The 19,123-nt window shown below is 32.2% G+C and overlaps 1 protein-coding gene across 3 annotated transcripts; it reads right to left on the reverse strand.

Moving 5' to 3' along the window:
* Positions 1-805: 805 nt before the first annotated feature.
* On the reverse strand, positions 806-18,414 carry LOC145242184 (uncharacterized). 3 transcript variants are annotated; one of them, XM_080105181.1, is made up of 3 exons: positions 18,251-18,414; positions 7,563-7,753; positions 806-6,592 (listed from the first exon to the last, which is right to left on the reverse strand). In XM_080105181.1, the coding sequence occupies exon 3, from the start codon at positions 5,491-5,493 to the stop codon at positions 4,534-4,536; it is 960 nt and encodes a 319-aa protein (XP_079961307.1). In that variant the 5' UTR covers positions 5,494-6,592; positions 7,563-7,753; positions 18,251-18,414; the 3' UTR covers positions 806-4,533. The 3 variants fall into 3 exon arrangements, with proteins under 3 accessions (XP_079961307.1, XP_079961306.1, XP_079961305.1); XM_080105180.1 differs by lacking the exon at positions 7,563-7,753 and adding an exon at positions 10,692-10,752; XM_080105179.1 differs by lacking the exon at positions 7,563-7,753.
* Positions 18,415-19,123: the final 709 nt, after the last annotated feature.

Genomic DNA, 19,123 nt, shown 5'->3' on the forward strand with positions numbered 1-19,123 from the left:
ATGGCGGGTACCACCTTTATTCTATATTGCAATCTTTTTATTTTAAATAATCCTTTATGTGTATCAAGTTAATAATTCGGCACTTTTCTTCCACTGGGATTTGCAAATATTTGTCCACCATTTAATTTTGCAAAACTTTCTTCGGCTATTGGTAGAGGGTAATTTATCTTTCAAACAATCATTAAGACTGGTAGAATAATCAATGCAAATTCTGATTTTATTATTTTACTGGCCGCATTTAGGGAGAAGCTCCTAAGAGTACTCTTTTTTTGTCTTGACAGGGTATAAAACTACCTTTGGAATGTAATGGACCGGCCCCTTTTACCTTCCTACCTGTTCTTGCTCACAGAAGAGACGTTACAAGTCTATCTCTTTTCTATCGTTACTTTTATGGTAGGTACTCGACTGAGCTTCGAGTCCATGGTTCTCGTTCCCTGTAAAACGTTTATAACAAATACTCGTTTAGTTCAACAGCAGTCAACAATTTCCCTTACTCTGTATCCACGGCTAAAACTTAACAAAAATTTCATGAGCAGAGTTTCTTTCCTAGAACTGTTTGTCTGTAGAACAAGATACTGTAGGATTGCTTCCCAGGTGATTTTAATATTGTTGTTTTCAAGTCCAATCTAAATACGTTTTTCTTGACTCATTCTCTTAAATAACAAAGCCATACCAAAGTTCCACCATTACTGATCATCATGGAGTTGTCTCATAACTACCTAACACTTATTCACCCTTATCTTAGAGTAGCCTTCTGGCCTTGACAAGTAGTGATTTTCAAGCAAAAAAAAAATAACTCCCCGTATGTATGTATAAAAACATTTTTATTTAGTTAAAAATGTTACATCTGCAATTTGGTGCAAGGTGACTTTGGGGGCACATTGCAAGCTAGGGTGACATGGACAACGTTGGGTCCAGATGATTAAAAAACAAGAAAAGAAAAAGACAGAAGAAATACAACAAGCAAACGACAGTTGATAAAGGAGAGAAAATATAGAGAAAAAACAGTAAAAAACAAAGGAAAGGAGAAAGAAAGACATAGGCAATGATAATAATGTAATTGTACGAGGATCATACCAAGAGTAATGACTTCTATATTTTTATTCTACCTGAATAGATCAGAGGGATTGCAAATTGCATTATGATGACTGAACTTATGCATTCATGACCTGAATGTTTCATCCCTTTGTTACAGATATAAACAATGTGAGACTCATGAGAAAACAACCTCTGCCATTGATATGCATCAGAAGCAGAGATGCGTCATTGAATTCATCCATGCAGAAAAAATATCCAATTGTTGAATGTTTACAAAGCCGATGCAGTTAATGTTAGCACCGATAAAAGATGGGTTCGTCGATTCCAGAGTGGCAAAAGAGGTGTGGGTGACAAAACACATTCCAAACGCCCATGCATAGCCCCTACACCGTCATTGGTAAAAGTGCATTGAGAATGGTGGTGACTATGTAGAAAAATAAATTATGGAGCACAAAAGATCGCTCGTTTCTGTAACTTTTTTCTCATCTTTGTAACTTTTCAACTTTTTTTTTTTTTGGTTAAAAAATAGGATGTCTTCCTTCTGGAATGACTTTTGTAAATAGTTTTTCCAGTTTATTTAAATTGTAATTGTGATATTTCAAAAGACTTACTGCTTTTATAAGTTAAACACAAAAGAAAAAGAGAGGAATTCTTGTGACTTTTAGAGTAAAAAGAAAGAGAAAACAAATAGATTATCGAATGAACTTGTTAAAAGGAAAGTGAAAGAAAAAGAAAGAATGAACAATATTTTCAACTTATTTATAAAAAAGAAACAAGCAGAGAAAAGAAAGAAAAATACAAACTAGTTTCAAATTCAGACTAAAATGACAATGAATGAAAAAGGGACAGTAGAAAGAAGAAAAAATGAAAAATTTGAACTTGTTTATAAAATGAAAAAGAATTATAGTGGACACTAAGAAAGAAAAAAAAACCCAGAAATAATGAACAATTGTGAACATGAAAAATTGGTTTAGATGTCGCATTTGAAAAAATGCAGTCACACACAAACTTTTATTCAACTACTATTTGATTGTTGGCCATTGTTTGGTGCTGGTGGGGTATGGCGTCTGTGTAGGCATTGAGTGTCAATGGACAAACAGAAAGAGGATGAAAAAAAGTGAATTTGGTTTTGGCTTAGATTTTTATTGTAAAATCTTGTTCTGCTGCTTGAAAGAAATCAAAGTGTCAGAGATTGCTATGTTGAACTTCATAGCTTTCGAAATGAAACAATAAATAAAAATTGTATGATTTATGTGGAACAGTTCTGCAAAAGGAGGTACAGTCTCGGTCTCCTATTGTATGTTGAACATTGTGGCTTTATGAGAATATTGATAAAGAAGGTTTTTTATAGGTTATTTTTGATTTTATAAATGTTCTAACTTCATGAGTTTTACGATTCATTTTGTGTATAAGCATTATGTTATATCAAATGTCGCATTGATTTCCATTTTTTTTTCAGAGAGGGAAGCTAACCATTTTATCAACTTTTAATTTTTTTTATTTTGTGTTCGAGTGAATATTTTAAAACAATAACAATAATTAAGGTTGGCTGAAAATGAAATTAAAGGTCAGCCAAGTAGGAACTCAAATTAGGTGTTTAGTGTGTTGTTTGATCTTATGTGTGTACTAGCAGAAAATTATTCTTTTCTGAATAATAAGGATTTGCTGAAGTCAAATCTGATTTATGGAAACCCTGATGCGGAGGTTATTTTTCAATAGAATCACAATTGTCTATTATATAAGCAATCTCAGAAAAGCTAAAATGTATAAAGTAAACACTTATTTTTAAATAAAATTTAAATGAGTAATTTGAAAACTTTGAAGTGTCGGATATAATGATAAAATCACTTTTTAAATTCCCTGCTCGAAACTGGAGCACAACACAAGTGAACCCACTAGAACAGCACATGCATTTCTCTTCTACTCTGAGCGATTGCCTCCACCATAACACCAAAATGAAGAAGAAAAAAAATCATGGACTGGACTTCCTAATATTGGACTTGAAACAGAAACACAAGTAAATAAAAAAATGATTTTATCATTATATCCAACACTTCAAAGTTTTCAAATTTCTCATTTAAATTTTATCTAAAATGTATATCGATATTCCATATTATGGAACGGGTCTGGAAAACTAATGAGTTATATCATGTTCAGCCATTATGAAACCTATGTAGATGCGGTTACTAACTTTGTGGACATGGTTTAGTGATCTGATGTGTTCCAGTATGGGTGTTGGAGATAATCTTTCACTATTGTATCATGCCATGTAGTTAAAACAAAGGTTGGGTCGATAACATAAAATTTGGAGTTAGTATCTTATATGAAGGGTTAGGAGTTTGATCAAAACGTTTGCTTCAAAAATTCATACCAAAAATGCTGAAGTGTCCAGAACTAGGTATGACCTTCACCTTCACCGAGGTGCATGACTTATGTGACCTTCACCTTCACCGAGGTGCATGACTTGACACAAAAAAACAACTTCTTAATCAACTGCTAATGCACGCGTCACTGTAACGTCCTATGACAACAACAACAACCTTCTCACTCGACCTGCCTTTTATACCACTCTCTCAATCCCTCCTCTTGCGCATGCACCTGGAGATTCCTGACAACCTCGAGACTTCCGCTTATAAAAACCCAAGTTTTGTTGTCGCGCATGCCTACACAAGGCACAAACACGTGGGCGTTTGTTTTGTTGATAAGTACTACACTAGGATCCGTATTTAGTCAGTGATATAATACGTTGACATATTTGGAATTCGTAGGTTGACAAAATAAAACATTAAAAGCAGAGGTTTCTGTTTTGTTCCCTTATAACGCTGTAGTACACAACTTAGATTAAGTTGTAATTAGTTATACATTGATGCATTTGAAGGTTATGCATTGAATGCTTGGAGATCACATGCAGATACTCTGTAGTACAAATAGTTAAGCCACCATGAAACAATCGCAGTTTGTGTAAGAGGATGTGATTGGAAGCTTTACATAGAAATAAAGAACTTCTTTTATTATTTAAATAAGCCATTAAAACGATTTCATTATGAATTATATATATATATAGGTCCCTTAAAAAATCTTCAGACAGTAGTCTCTCTTTTTTTTTCAATTTCCACATCACCTACTTTTTCAGAGACTCCAGATTATTCTATAGGTTTTTATATCATCAAAATAAATATCCGTAATCATTTTAAAAAGTGGTTTACCTGCAAATATTTTAAGACTCTAGAATTAATCAAATAAACATTATGATTTTTTTTTTATTTCAGTTAGTTGTGACAGATTACTGATTCATCCTGGGACTAATACTTGACTTCGATTGGAAACTGATGATCTCTATTGCTAAAAACTAAATAGTATTTTTGTAATCTTTTTACCTTTATATTATGGTGAGATGTCAGACATTCACATACTATTTCAGAGACTCCAGATAAGAGTGTGTAATTTATTTTATAGATTTTTAGATTATCATTTAAATATATAGCCATAATCATTTTAAGAATGTGAGTTCTCCATTGCATGTAGTCTCATATGTTTCTTCAAATTGGAATCCTGTGAAAAGGCATAACCACAAACTTGACAAATATATGGTTTCTCGCCAGTGTGTACCCTCATATGAGTTTTCAAAGTCGAATTCTGTGAAAATGATGAGCCACAAATATCACAAGAATATGGTTTCTCTCCTGTGTGAATTCGCATGTGAGTTTTTAAGCTGCAATTTTTTGAAAAATGAGATCCACAAAGTTTACAAGAATATGGTTTTTCACCTGTGTGTATTCTCATATGTGTTTTTAATTTGGATTTATCAAAAAACGCTGATCCACACACATTGCAAGAATGCGGTTTTTCCCCCGTGTGTATTCGCCTGTGAGAATTTAAATGAGAATTTTGTGAAAATGTTGATCCACAGATATCGCAAGTATATGGTTTCTCTCCAGTGTGTGTTCTCATATGTATTTTCAAACTAGAATATTTTGCAAATGTTGAATCACAGATTTGACAAGAGTGGGGTCTCTCTCCGGTGTGTATTTGCATGTGGGTTTTCAAAGTGGAATTCTGGGCAAAAGCTGATCCGCAAACGTTACAAACATGTGGTTTCTCTCCTGTGTGTACACTCATGTGAGCTTTTAACCCGGACATCTGTGAAAATGTTGATTCACAAATTTCACAAGCATAAGGTTTCTCTCCGGTATGAATTCTCATGTGCGTTTTTAAGTTAGAACTGTTAAAGAATGCAAAGCCACAAACATTGCATGGATATGGTTTTTCACCTGTGTGTATTCGAACGTGTGTTTTTAAACTAGAATTTTCAGAAAAAGCTGCTCCACAGACTTCACAGGTATATGGCCGTTCGCCTGTGTGTATTTTCATGTGTCTTACCAGCGTGGAAGTCTGTGAAAATGTAGACCCACACAATTCACAATAAGGTGTTTTCTTTTTCTTATTTACAGCCATGACTTCAGAATGTGAGACTTTTTTTTGCAAATTAACAAAATGATTTTCTTTGTATGTGCAAGATTTATGAAACCAAAATCTTTGGTGATTCTGTTTAAAGTGTGTTTTTGTTCTGCATGTATTTAATGCCAATTTAAACAGGTAATAAGACTGGAAATGTATATTCACAAATACATAATTGCAACTATATAGTTTTTGTATATTTTTAGATTAAGTATTTACAAAAATTATCAAATATGTTAAATGATAAATTTTCGGCAATATTTTTTCTCAAAATGTTGAATCAAACTGCAAGATATTTTCTAATTCTTTGTCTTAGCAAATGTTTTGTGAAATGGAATTGTTTATAAATATGTTTGAACCTTTTCTACAAGCACTCAAATGAAATGTAACTCATAGATTTCATAATATCCTTTTTTTCACTTGGTTTCTACAGTATAAGCCTTTGGTAATAAGGCTGAATCATATATGCAACATCAACAGTCTCTACTTCCTTGCCTATCACGGGTGAATTTCCCAAATTCTCTATAAGCATATTAACATAAAAGTTCCAATTGGAAAATATAAATTCTTTTAAAGTTTTGTTGAATGCCTTTTATTCCTTTTGTAACAAATCACAAAAAGCGATATGCAAATGCATGCAAAATTACGTCCCCTGTAAAGAAGAAGACTATAAAAAGGGGAAAGATGATGATCACAAGAGAGATGTGGAGCACAGAACAAGATAACATTTAAAGTCATGTGTGAGGCGTGGAGAAGAGTCGAGATCACTTGGGTGATGTCACAGCCATAACAATGAAATAAACATTGCTGTTACAAAGAAAAAGTGAGTTGAAGTTCTTTTCACTTTCTTTGTCTACTTTGCGATTAAAACTACAATATGTGTTCGTTCCTGGACAATATTACACTTTGAGATTTCTGATATATATACACATCACAGTAAATGTTATTACTATTATTATTGCATGTGCATTTTCAAACAGAAAAATCTGCTGTATTTCTGTACGTTTATACCTAACATTGCATATGGGACACTTCTATTCATCACTTCTTTAATGGCTTTAAACGTTGTGATCCGTTTCAGAAAAAAACGTTGCATCTGTAAAAATAAAAGAAAACAAATGTTAACATGTATTAAAGTTTTTTTTTTCTTCCCAATAAATGAATACGAGTTTTAACAAAATAAAACGGACTGGATCATGTTCCTGAATTTTATTTAAGACGAAGATTTATAATTTGGATTATTTAGTTATTCAGACTATTGATATCATCTTAAATCTTACTCTTATAATGTTTCGGACGATGTAATCTCCCACCTTTTCAGGTGGATCTTGTCAATCTTTCTACGAGACTCAGAAATCTGCATGAAACACTTAATTTAATTTACATGCTCATGTTCCATCAGCCACAACTGAATTAAGTTTTTATTTTACAAAGGAGTCACCACTTATCAAGATCCAGAAGCCACCTGAGGATAAGGGTTAATTCATGTACAGTGGTAAAGAGGAACATGTAGTAATCGTTAGTAGTGGAAATTTGTAGTCAGTTGGAAAGCAGAAAATGGAATAAAGTTCCACATTTGTGCAGTTTTAAGAAAGAAACTTTGTTCATGGAATTTACGTTTAGGTTTAGGCACAGATAATTAGTGGGGGGGAAATTATTGATAGTGGTTTCAACTAGACGAATGTTTTTTGTGAAAGTCAGGCCAGGCGAGGACCATAGATTGGAGCTCAGACGAGCACATGCCATGAAAATAATGATAAAGCAGAGACAAGATCGCAATCTCACTTCTGTGGAAAAAAGGTTGCAGGGAATTAAGTAATTCAAAATTGTATTTTTAGTATTATCACATTGAGGTTTGAATCTTCAACCTCCAGAAGAGTGTCTCTTAGAACTGAATTTACATAGTACTATATCTGTTACATGCACACACAGACACACTGGATCTCATTAGATTACTTAAATTAAGTGAAATTGAGTTTGGTCAGTATTAAATATGGGATCATTTGAGCATTCAATTTTTTATAGATTTTTTTGTTTCGTGCAACAAAAGTAAAATTAATAAATACCTTACGAAGATTTTGAAGTTTTGAGATGAGAATTGATTATTCATATGATGTGGATTCTTCAGAATACTGTTCTCATCTCTAGTGTTATTTTCACAAAGTTTCAGTCAGTGTAACTTTCGACCGCCTACAGATGTATATTGTTGAACTTGGGAATCTTCAACAGAATGATTTTTGAGTTCGACAGGTTACAACTGAAGAAGGTCAATAGATAAGACATGCAAACAACACTTAAGATGAAAAGAGTAATCGGAAGAATTCAAATAATATGAATTTTATGAAACGTATTAAAAAAGGTGTTAAACATTTAACTACTTATTTTTGTTGGTATTTTTAAAATTAAAAATAAGTAAATAACATATTCATTGAAACCATTTGCTATTTTACATTTTTTATGTTGTCAGTGTCCGAAAATCTACTTTCAAAAGGTTGTTCTATATGCTTATTAGAGTTGTGGTTTGAAAATTACATTGCAATTTAAAATGTAGTATTGTTTTCTTTAATACCCATAAAGAATTTTTTAATTTTTTTTTTACATAGGCATCACCACTTATCAAGGCTCAGGGGCCACTCGAAGATAAGGGTTAAAGAGTGTACAGTAGTCAATTGGACAATAAAGTAATTGTTAGTAATGGAAATTCAGTAAATTAGTTAACTTAAGGTGAACGGCTTATCAAGAACTTGTTTACATTGGACTTGAAGACAACCATATTGTAGTCAGCTGGAAAGCAGGAAAACGGAAGACAGTTCCACAAGCGTGCAGTTCTAAGAAAGAAACTTTGTTCATGGAATCTACGTTTAGGTTTAGGCACAGATAAAAAGTGGGGGGAATTACTGATAGTGTTTTCAGCTAGACAGGTGTTCCTTGTGAAAGTTTGGCGAGGGGAGGACTATAGATTGAAGCTCATTCGAGCACTTGCCATGAAAATAACGATAAAGCAAAGACAAACTACATCTCTTCTGTGAGATAGAGGTTGCAGGGAAGAAAAAGGGACATTTAATTAATATTGATTCTTTTAAAGAGAACTTAGTATTTTGTTTTGTCAACTTTAATATTAGAAAAGATAAAAGAAATGCTGCTTGTCTTAAATTTAAAGCTTAGTAAGTAAATATATACAGATGCATTCTTTTTTAAAAAAGGATTGATGATAAATTAAATCTTTAAGAACATTGAAAACAGATAAATTTTAATTTTAAATTCAACTCATTCTCTGCCAGCCTATACCCCATGGTAAAGGTCTTCATATGCACATTTGAAAGTAAAGTTATCTGAGGAAGAAAACTTGCTTGTAATAATAGAGAACCCCAAACTAACCGCAAACTTGTAACATAAAAAACAAATTTAAAAACAAATAAAAAAGGTGGAAAACCGAAAAACTTATTCCACCTTCCACTGGACTACTGTTTTCATCTTCAGTGTCATTTTCAGTAACCTCCAATATTCTTCAGCTGTATCTTGACAAAATTGGGAATTTGGGCAGAATTTCCAATTGAACCGAGTTCGACAATATACACCTGAAGAAGGTTGGAGGTTCCATCAACTGAAACGTGAAAATAACACTTATGATGAGAACAGTAGTTCAATAAATCCAAATAATACGAATAATCAGTCGTCACCTTAACAATTTAGAAACGTACCACCTTTATGTCTTAATTTGTTTTCAGTTCATATTTATCTGTGACACTGCTGCATTGCATTGACTTCTATAAATTGCATTTATATACACAATACAATGTGAAGACATGATAGTTGGCCAGTTTCTGTACCACAGCTTTTACCAAGTCACATGTTATCAAAAAAAGTTAGGCATCCCCTTTTCCTTTATTACCAAAGGGCTCTACACCTTTTTACCAGGGAAAATAACTCAAATCTATAATTTCTTCCAAAGGGAGATAAATGGGAAGAGATAACTGATTGTTCTTACAACATAAACTTTAATCACTGGCAAAACTATGTTGATTTTAATAGTTTCATTTTGATTAAAGTTTAGTTATTTACTTATAGCTGACTAATAAGAATTTGTAGTAGGAAATATTCGGCCATCATTATGGATCTATAATCAAATTAAATATTAATCTATGTAATAAAGTAGAGTTAATCTGTCAATTTTGTCATAAATTGTTTCATTCATACAGATGAAATACATGTTTTGATAAAAATGCCTGGTTTCCTTTCAACTATGTTTTTTAAAAACAAAATTTTACCTCCACTTGATTTCACTAATTTTTCTATTTAGTTTGATCGATATTTCATTTTGAAAGAGACGGTATTTCTATGCAATGATGTCAGGCTGAGAAATATGATATAGAGTTTGAAAAAAAATGTTTTTAAAATTTTATACATTCATGATAATTTATTTTTAATAAATATAATTTACTTGGATGTCATAATATACAGGCCACCAGTTCCATTATTTGGAGGGATGTAATGACAAAATATCGTTTTTTGTTTTTTAATAATTTGGTTCTTTTAATTATTTAATAATTAAACGATACTGCACTCATTAAATGTGACTTTCAAAATTATATTTAAAATAAAACTTTTATATTTTGCCGAATATTATCCTCATCTATAGTTGGCTGAAACATCGTGAAACAGAAACTACAGAAGATAAGGATAATAGTACCCAAATAAATAAATAAATAAAATATTTAATATTTCTGTAAGAGCTACTTTCCACAAATTACTGACACAAACTACATGTTTGCAAATAACTACTGGTGAATATATATAACAATAATAAGAAACAGAGCTGTCAAGTATAAATTTACAAAAAGTTTTTGTTATTCGGCAGAATACTCCAAACTTGGGTGCTCCTAAATTAGCAGAGTTTCAAAGAATGCTATTTCTTCTCATCAGAGGAAAAAATTGTTAGCAAAATAATCAGATAGTCATGTTAAAAATTTTAACATTTCTATGCATTTGCTGGTTACTGCAGAGGACAAAACTTTAAGTTTTATGATTTGTAGTCACAAAACTTAAAAACATAATGTAAATATGGAAAACAGTTCATGCGGATAGTTCATTTAGAGTTCAATATTAAAATAAAAATAACCAACCGTATTAAAAAAAGAAGTCAAGTCTAATGGAGGTTAACATTTACAGGTAAATGGACAATAGCAGGTGCTTACCTGTTTATATTTGGTTTTGGAATTTGCTTTTTTTATTAATAATTTCCTCCCCAAAGCTTTTCTGTTAACAGAATATACAAAACATTGAATATATATATAGCAATGACAGATATGCAGATTATATTTTAAGACTGAATTGTGTTTGTGTGTTTCTTCATGAGCATCCATCTATTTGTCCAAGAAAGATAATTGGAGGCAGTACCCAAACCACACTAGTTTTAAGAGAAACAACTTTTATATCCAAGCTATCGCAAACCAAAATTTTATTTTCATTATATCTAAAAATTTGTAATGTGGACATATAAATACTTACAAAAGATAAACAATGATAACAAATTCATTTTAATATTTATCAAGTATTTCTTCTTTCCAATTAGTCATTGAATTATGACCATTCAATGGTTGTAAGAAATTAGTTGTTAGCTGGTAAAATGAATCTTATACTAACAAAATTGCACTTCGATTTAATATTTAAACATTTCTGGGTGGGGGGAAGATGGGGTTATTGTATTAAGTTATAAACATACTCAGTGTGACAGAGTTATTTTCCCTTCTAATCTACTCATGTTTTTCCCCATTTTAATTAGTTTATGTTTTGTGTTTGCATGCTCAGGAATAAAGTCTCTTCGTATCATTTTGTGTAATACTTCTTTATTTACTGGCATGGTGGCAGTGGTTAATTTACCTACATATGGTACTTTCAAATGATTTCAATGTATATATATTTTTTTAATAAGTAATAAACCTTATGAGAAGCCTTCATCACAGCACAAAATCATTTGACATTGGCAAAAACTATTCACATACACCGTCCTACTGATTAATATTGAATTGTAACTGGCCAATCTTTCAAAGAACATAGCATTGCCACTCTGATGTATGCAAATAGATGAAGAAGGTTGCTGTTCTGTGGTCATTTTTCTGCAACTTTGCACGGTCATCAGCCCACCTGACTATCATGTGAAATAAGAATAATAGTTATTGCTGTGCAGTCAGAACACCATCTTATTGTCCTCATTGATAGCAAGCCTTCTGTTCAAGCCTATGAAAAGCTCTGTTGGAGTCAGTTCTCAGCCTCTAGATTGACATCATTTCTTTCAATCCTCTGTCATTTCCAGGCTTCTATTTTATATCTTATTGACAGAACTAACATACTTGCTAAATTTTCCAGTTGCAATGTTCCTGGATATAGCCATGTGACATATCAAATCTGCTCCTTCTCGAAAAAACACTCATCTAGCTGAAACCACTGTCAATAACTTTCACCACTCTTTAACTGTGCCTAAATCAAAACGTAGATTCCATGAACAATACTTCTTTTTTAGAACTGCATGCCTGTGGAACTCTCTTCCGCATGCCTGCTTCCCAGTTGACTACAACTTGGTTGTCTTCAAGTCCAACATAAACAAATTCTTGATGAACCACTCCCTTAAGTAATCCAATCTACCAAATTTCCATTAATAACGACTTCTACGATATCATACCATTGATTATTTTACACTCAATAATCCTTATCCTAGAGTGGCCTCAGGACCTTGATAAGTGGTGACTCCTATGTAAAACAAAAGTGCAGGAGAAGACCACCATGTTTAGAACTTCACTTATAGAGATCATCACAGGATCCTCAAAACTCCTGCATGAAAAGAAATCCAAAATAAACTCCTAAACCTTAAATGAACACGGGCACACCGCATGCAGGGAACTCACCCTTCAAAGCAACTTAACATTAAGGACGGGAAGAGGAATCTCCAGACTGTCATGTGGACTCCAGACGGTCTTGTAGTTATTTGCTAGAATGATTCTCTTTTCAACAATGGGATCACCATCCCATGACATGGTTCTCATGTCTTACTGACAGCACTAAGCTAGGACACCCTACCAGACTCAGCAGCTTATACTTTTATGCCTTGAACTTGGCTGAAACTGTGTCCGGAATTGTATCTGTATGTCACCAGTGTGCTTTCTTGAGAAGTTACCCACTTGTAGCTATGCCTCAGTCCAGTGAGGACTCCCACCCCCAAATGCACTTGGACTATCGTTCGCTACTAATGTCATAAAGAGGAACAGTTAATTGATTTTTGTCTTATTGGAGTATGTCAGCTCATACATTGTCGGACATCTTATACCAGATGAGCAGAGGAAGGTATTGTGTGCTGTTATTCTAAAGACCTGCTTAACTATCAAACCATCAATAGTCCATATGCAGTGATAAGGATAGACTCTGCCTCCAGTTCTAGTTTCACAAAAACAATATGTTCCTGCATACTCACCATATCTAGAGCCAGGTAACCCTAAAAAATCCTGAAAAACCCTTCAAAGATTGCCCAATATGTCCAGTGAGAGCTCCTCATGTTAGATCCAGCTGGTTCACAGATCTTGACAGTCTCACTCTCTGTAGTTTGCTGTGAGCTGAACAATACAGTTGTATCACTTGGTTTGTCCGTCAGAGAGATCTTGTATCATCAGGACCAATATACTAATGAATGCATCTACTTCAATTACATGGATTAAATAAAAAAAAAGCAGCAGCTTTAAGGCTCCCACTCATTTATGTAAGCCTATTACAGAAGTTGATATTGGAGAGATTGAGTACTATCACAGTGATCAAATGACAAATAATGTGCATAAAGGTACCTGGTTTCATCCAAACAAAATGATTGGATCTACGTTCAAAAGTTTGCTGGCTTTCAGTTAAGGGTCAACACATACAAGATCGACAAGGATGACTGTTTCAGGGTTTCTACTTGAACAGGTATAGCTCAAGGATTAATCCTGAACATTCAGACAACAGCAATGAAGATGATAACTCAGCTTGCCATCCCGAAAACAATTAACAGCGTGATCCTTAACAGGGAATTATCTCAACCATCCAGCCCTCTACTGTGACTGAGGAAGATGTTTCAGTTGACCTCCCACACTGCATCTCGACAACCAATATGTATAAATGTGATGTGTTGAATCACTGCTTTCATTTAGTAAACAAATGGCTATGCCTGACGGTAAAAATGACACGTCATGAGCATGCATTCTAACAACTTACTTTTGTTTTAATCACATACGAAAGAAAAGAAACATTAAACTTAGCTTTTTACAATTAAACAAAAACAGCAGATGTTTAATTCTAAATTGAAATGAATTTAGACACAGTAAATAAATACATGGAACTCTTTTTATGGTGGCAAGTTCCGTCGGGATTTAATTTTAGTCATTTGTTTGTTTATCAAGAGCATTTCTCTACACTCTTTCATGAAAAAATACTTTTTAGGCAACAATTTTCATTCTGGCTAGGGAGCAGGAAGCTTGCCGAATTGGGACTGTGACGCACCCAGTCAAGTCAAAGGGTTTCAGCAATAGGAACAAGATTAGTTCAAACAGCCCTTTTTAGGGCTACTTTCCACAAATTATTGCCACAAACTACATGTATGCAAATAACTACTGCCTGCCTGTCTTCTGAGACTACCTTCTACAACCAGCGAATACTGGCTCACTCTTGCAGGGTCTAGTGCCTACTGCAACTTCCAGCACCTCCTACAACCTCCAACGCCTACAGCGGCTTCCTGCAGCCTCCAACATCTATTACAGTTCCCAGTGCTTAACAGCAGCTTCCAGTGGGTACCAGGTTCCAAAGCCTGCTAAAGTTCGGCTACTCTGTTCCAGTGCCTGTTGATGCCTGGCTACCCGTTCTAGTGCCTGTTGATATTCAATTACCCTGCTCCAGTACTCACTGATGTTGAGTTAACTGTTTCAGTGCCAACTGACATTTAGCTGCCTTGTTCCAGTGTCCACTGTCTGTTTCAGAGTCGACTGCCTTGTTCCAGTGTTAACCGTCTGTTTCAGAGTCCACTAACGCCTGGTTACTTTTTCCAGTACCTGCTGACGTCTAGTTATCTGTTCCAGTGCCCACTAACGTCCAGTTACCTATTCCAGAGTCCAACGATGTCCAGGGACCTGTTCAAGTGCCATTGATGTTCAGCTACCAGTTTCCAGCTACTGATTGTCTCACTTGGACTGATCCTGATTAAACGATCTTCATTACCTACAAATTTACCATTTTTGTTTTCTTAGTAAATAAAACATGATATCCATTATCAGATATTGGTGTCTGTCATTCTTCTTTGCTATTGCTGTTATCTTTTTGCCTTTGTGTCTACCTTGTAGTTGTACAGTCAATTGGCATCTATCCACTGCCTTTCACCCTGCTGCAACAATGTGTTGTGCTGGTATGCTCAGGAATAAAGTCTCTTTGTACCCTCAATTGTAATACTTCTTTATTTACAAGCGCTAAATGATAATGCTATTATTTAAGCATGGTGCATATTCTGCATAAGTACCAAGTAAATTACTGTTTTGTTGCTTTTTGCTATAAAAAATGAATACTGCTCGTTTTTTTTGGGATACTTTTTAGGCGATTATGTGCAATTTTCCGACCTTGTCACTCGGGTCTAGTGTTAGAGGTAAAGAAAAAAAAAAACAGCTCTTAAAAAGTTTTAACGATCTCAAATTTAAGATCAATTTACGGCAAATTTATATGCGAAAATAATGTTCCCACTCTAAATTCTGTTTTCTTGGTGTTTGTTAAGAAACAAATCGAAAAATCGATGTTTTAAATATGCACTTAATTATCATGGCGAAAATAGTAATATATCCAAAAATTACAAACATTCATTGAGTAGAAAAGTTATTTTTAATTGAAAGTAATTCTCATGGAAAATTGGGCAAAATTGCATTTTTCTTATATATTATAAAGTAGACAATCAAGAGTTCACACATAGGAGGCATAACACAAAATTTAGATTACACCAACATTTGTAGCCTATAAACGATAGACTATTTTTATTTTTACTAAAAAGCCAATAGCAGTTGTTCTTGAAAAAATTGAATTTAACTTGAAAATACTATTAAAAAACTCACGCTAAAATAGATACAAATTGCACAAGTACTAAGTACGGGCAAAATGAATGCTGACGCTCAAAATGTATAAACATTTTGACCCCTCCCTTTACTTAAAAATTCACCAAAAATCAGAAAATTTTTCAGTTTTTTTCAAATAATGATCGCGGAATATAATGAACTAATTATTTTTATTTAAATCTTAGTGGAAATGTATTATTTTGTTTAAACAAAAAATACTTTCACTAAAGTTATGGTTTTTAGTAGTAAATAAAAAACGCAAGAATTTCTTTTTGCTTTTTTTTAAAGCATCGTAATTTGTAACAATAAAAATAAGATAATTTTTACAGGAACATTACGAAGAAAGCCTGTAAAGTCTGTATTAATGAATTCGATATAACTTGAAGAAAAATGAATTTCTCAAACTACCGATATTACCATTAAATTAAGCATTGTTTATTTAATATTTTCACAGAAAAAAAAATTATAATAGCAAAAGTATTTCTACTTTTTTTTTTTTAAATTACAGATTTCGCATAATTTTATATGCAAGATTTTAATAATTTCCTTGCTCGCAAGAATGTGACACTTTTTGCGTAACATAATTTTTATATAATCTTGGACAATAATTTAAAAAAAAATTAATTTAAAAACAGGAACATAGAAAATAATTAAAAAATGGTAAAGGTATAAGGATGCCCATTAGGGGGAGTGTGGGGGGGGGCGGAGAAACCCAGCACCTCTCCTTCCTTTTAATTACATGACGTCATTCTCAGACAGCTTCTCGACTGTGTCAGATTTTGGGCCTCCGTATATTCCGTATTTCCAAAACTATGGTTTGTTGTGGTTTTGTGAACGGCAAAAACACTCTGCTTTGGGTTTTATTCAGCTATTTTTTGTGCAAACAAGGTGTTTTTTTTTTAAATTATTATTATTATTATTATTATTATTTAATTCAATATCTTAGGATGTTTTATCTTTGAAATAGACCCAGAAAACTAATATTTATCTCTAAAGGGATTTTTACAATGAATTTATTTAACTTCAAAATTTAGCTGAATTGGTTAGCTCGCTGTGAAAACATTTTTCATAACTTTTTTTTTTTCCACGTGTACAAATAGGTGTGTCCGAAATTTCGTGAAAAATATTGAATAATCCCGCCCCGTCTTTCCAAGCTTATAACTCCTCGAAAAATGTAATTCAAGCCCTAATTTTTTTTTTCAATTAAAAGAAGCAAGGACCAAGGTTTCATTAAAAAAACAAAAAACAAACAAACAACGTGTTTGTTTTTTAAACTTCGGACTTTACAGGTAAATTTCTAAAAAACACTACTTTTTTGTTTTAAATTTGAATATATTATTTATTGATCTTTATCTTCAATTTGTGATATATAACACTTTGGTGAGTAAATTAATTATTTACTTTTTAATAGACATTTCAAAATGGGAGGCGTGAATTAATTCGACCCCCTGTCTTTCCAAGCTTATAACTACTCGAAAAACGTAATTCAAGTCCTATTTTTTTCAATTAAAGAAGCAAGGACTAAGGTTTCATTTAAAAAAGAAAAAACAAACAACGTGGTTAAAAAAAAAAAAGGTTTTAAACTTCGGACTTTACAGATAAATTTCTAAAAAACACTACTTTTTTTGTTTTAAATTTGAATATATTATCTATTGATCTTTTATCTTCAATTTGTGATATATAAAACTTTGGTGAGTAAATTAATTATTTACTTTTTAATAGACAGTTGAAAATGGGGGGGGGCGTGAATAAAAAAAAAACCTTTGTCTAAAATATTATATTCAGTTTATTGGAAAGAGCATAAAATTTCACATTGACCCTGAAAATATCGTAAAAATAGAATCAATAGAAACATTTTGATAGATTTTTAAAGTTTAAAAATTGAAAAATACTGAGTTCGTAAAATTCAATTCATTTTATTACTGCTTAAAAAAAATATTTCTATTGCTTTTAAAACAACTTTAATAGTTTATTTTGGAAGTATAATCCATAAAGAAAATAAACAACCCACTTTTAAAAGAGTTTTTTTTTTATTTTATTTTATTCGCAGTTTCGTGCTAGGGGTGTCAAAAATTCCTACAAAAATTCTCATACACCTAGTGTACAAATATATTTTTTTTCTTTGGGAAATTAACTTTAGTCCTTAATCTTTCAAATACAATCAAAAAGTATTCGGAAACCTACAAAAAATTTTATGATAAATCAGATTTCAAAACTAGGCTCCCCTATTCTTATTCGTTTATTTTTGCCTATACCTAATAAGTACTCATTTTTTAAATATTTTTTTTTTTTATCGGTACTCATGAAAAATAAGGATCGTGCAGAAATAATAACGATAGAAACCAATAATTAACATGCGGAAAAGGACTTAGCAACTATTTTGTACTTTCACCTAACAATTTATTAAACAAAATATACCGTAAAAATTGAATTTAATTTGAAAATCTAAGCTAAAAAAAAAAAAAATAAAAAAAAAATAGCATGATCTGTATTCTGCGTAAAAACTGAAAAATGTCATCCTTATTAGTACAAGGAAAACATTCGAAGGTTTTCAAATAAATCTTTTTTTTTTCGCGAATTATTTGCGATCTATATTTTACTTTTCTTTCTCGATAACATTTTAACATTAATGGAAACTTAATACTTACAGTTACAGTCGCGTTATTTCGTCTCTTTGTTGATTGATAATATAACAGAAGAGAAATGTTAAGATTTGGAGTAAACAAAAATATGTGAAAGAGATGAGAGAGAAACTGTTGTTGAAAAACAAAGGGAAAAAAAATCTCATGTTAAGGGAGATAACTCGGTAATATTAAATATAAAAAATAAAAAAAAACTTTGGTAAGCGTTAAAATTGGCCGCCTAAACAGAATCTGATTGAAAAAAATAAAAATAAAAAAAATATTGGGTGCTTTTGTTAAGATAAGAGTTGGCAGATCGATATTATAAAAACAAAAAAATGTCGTTTTTAACAAAAACAATATAACGTACTTAACTGTCATGTCGACAATAGTAATATATCTAAAAATTACGAAAATTCATAGAACAGAAAGTTATTTATAGTTAAAAGTAATTTTTACGAAAAATTGGGTAAAATTGTATTTTTCTTAGGCGTTATAAAGTAAACAATAAGAGTCTACACTCAGGGGACATAACTCAGAACAAATATTTTAGATTATTTATTCACGGCTGCAATATTTAGACTTTTTTGGTACTTGTGTACTTTTACCACCGTGCTGAAATAATAACGTTATTATTTTGACAGCCATTCGAACATTTCCAATTAAACAATTACGGATATATGTTCTCTTTCACTTTCTTTATTTACTTTTTTCATAGTTCTTTCCGAAACTAATTAATATGTAGTTTAATTTTTTTTGTTATTTATTTCTAACTTCGGTCATACTTTAAAATACTGATTTCTCCCTCGGATTTTAACAACAAGTGCGCGAAAATAAATGGCGTCTCCATTTTCGGCGATAAACTGTAGAAGTATCCAATTTAATGATAATAATAATAAT

This window comes from Euprymna scolopes, chromosome 21, assembly GCF_053919585.1.
Source record: "Euprymna scolopes isolate OS-2025 chromosome 21, ASM5391958v1, whole genome shotgun sequence".
Classification (NCBI taxonomy): domain Eukaryota; kingdom Metazoa; phylum Mollusca; class Cephalopoda; order Sepiida; family Sepiolidae; genus Euprymna; species Euprymna scolopes.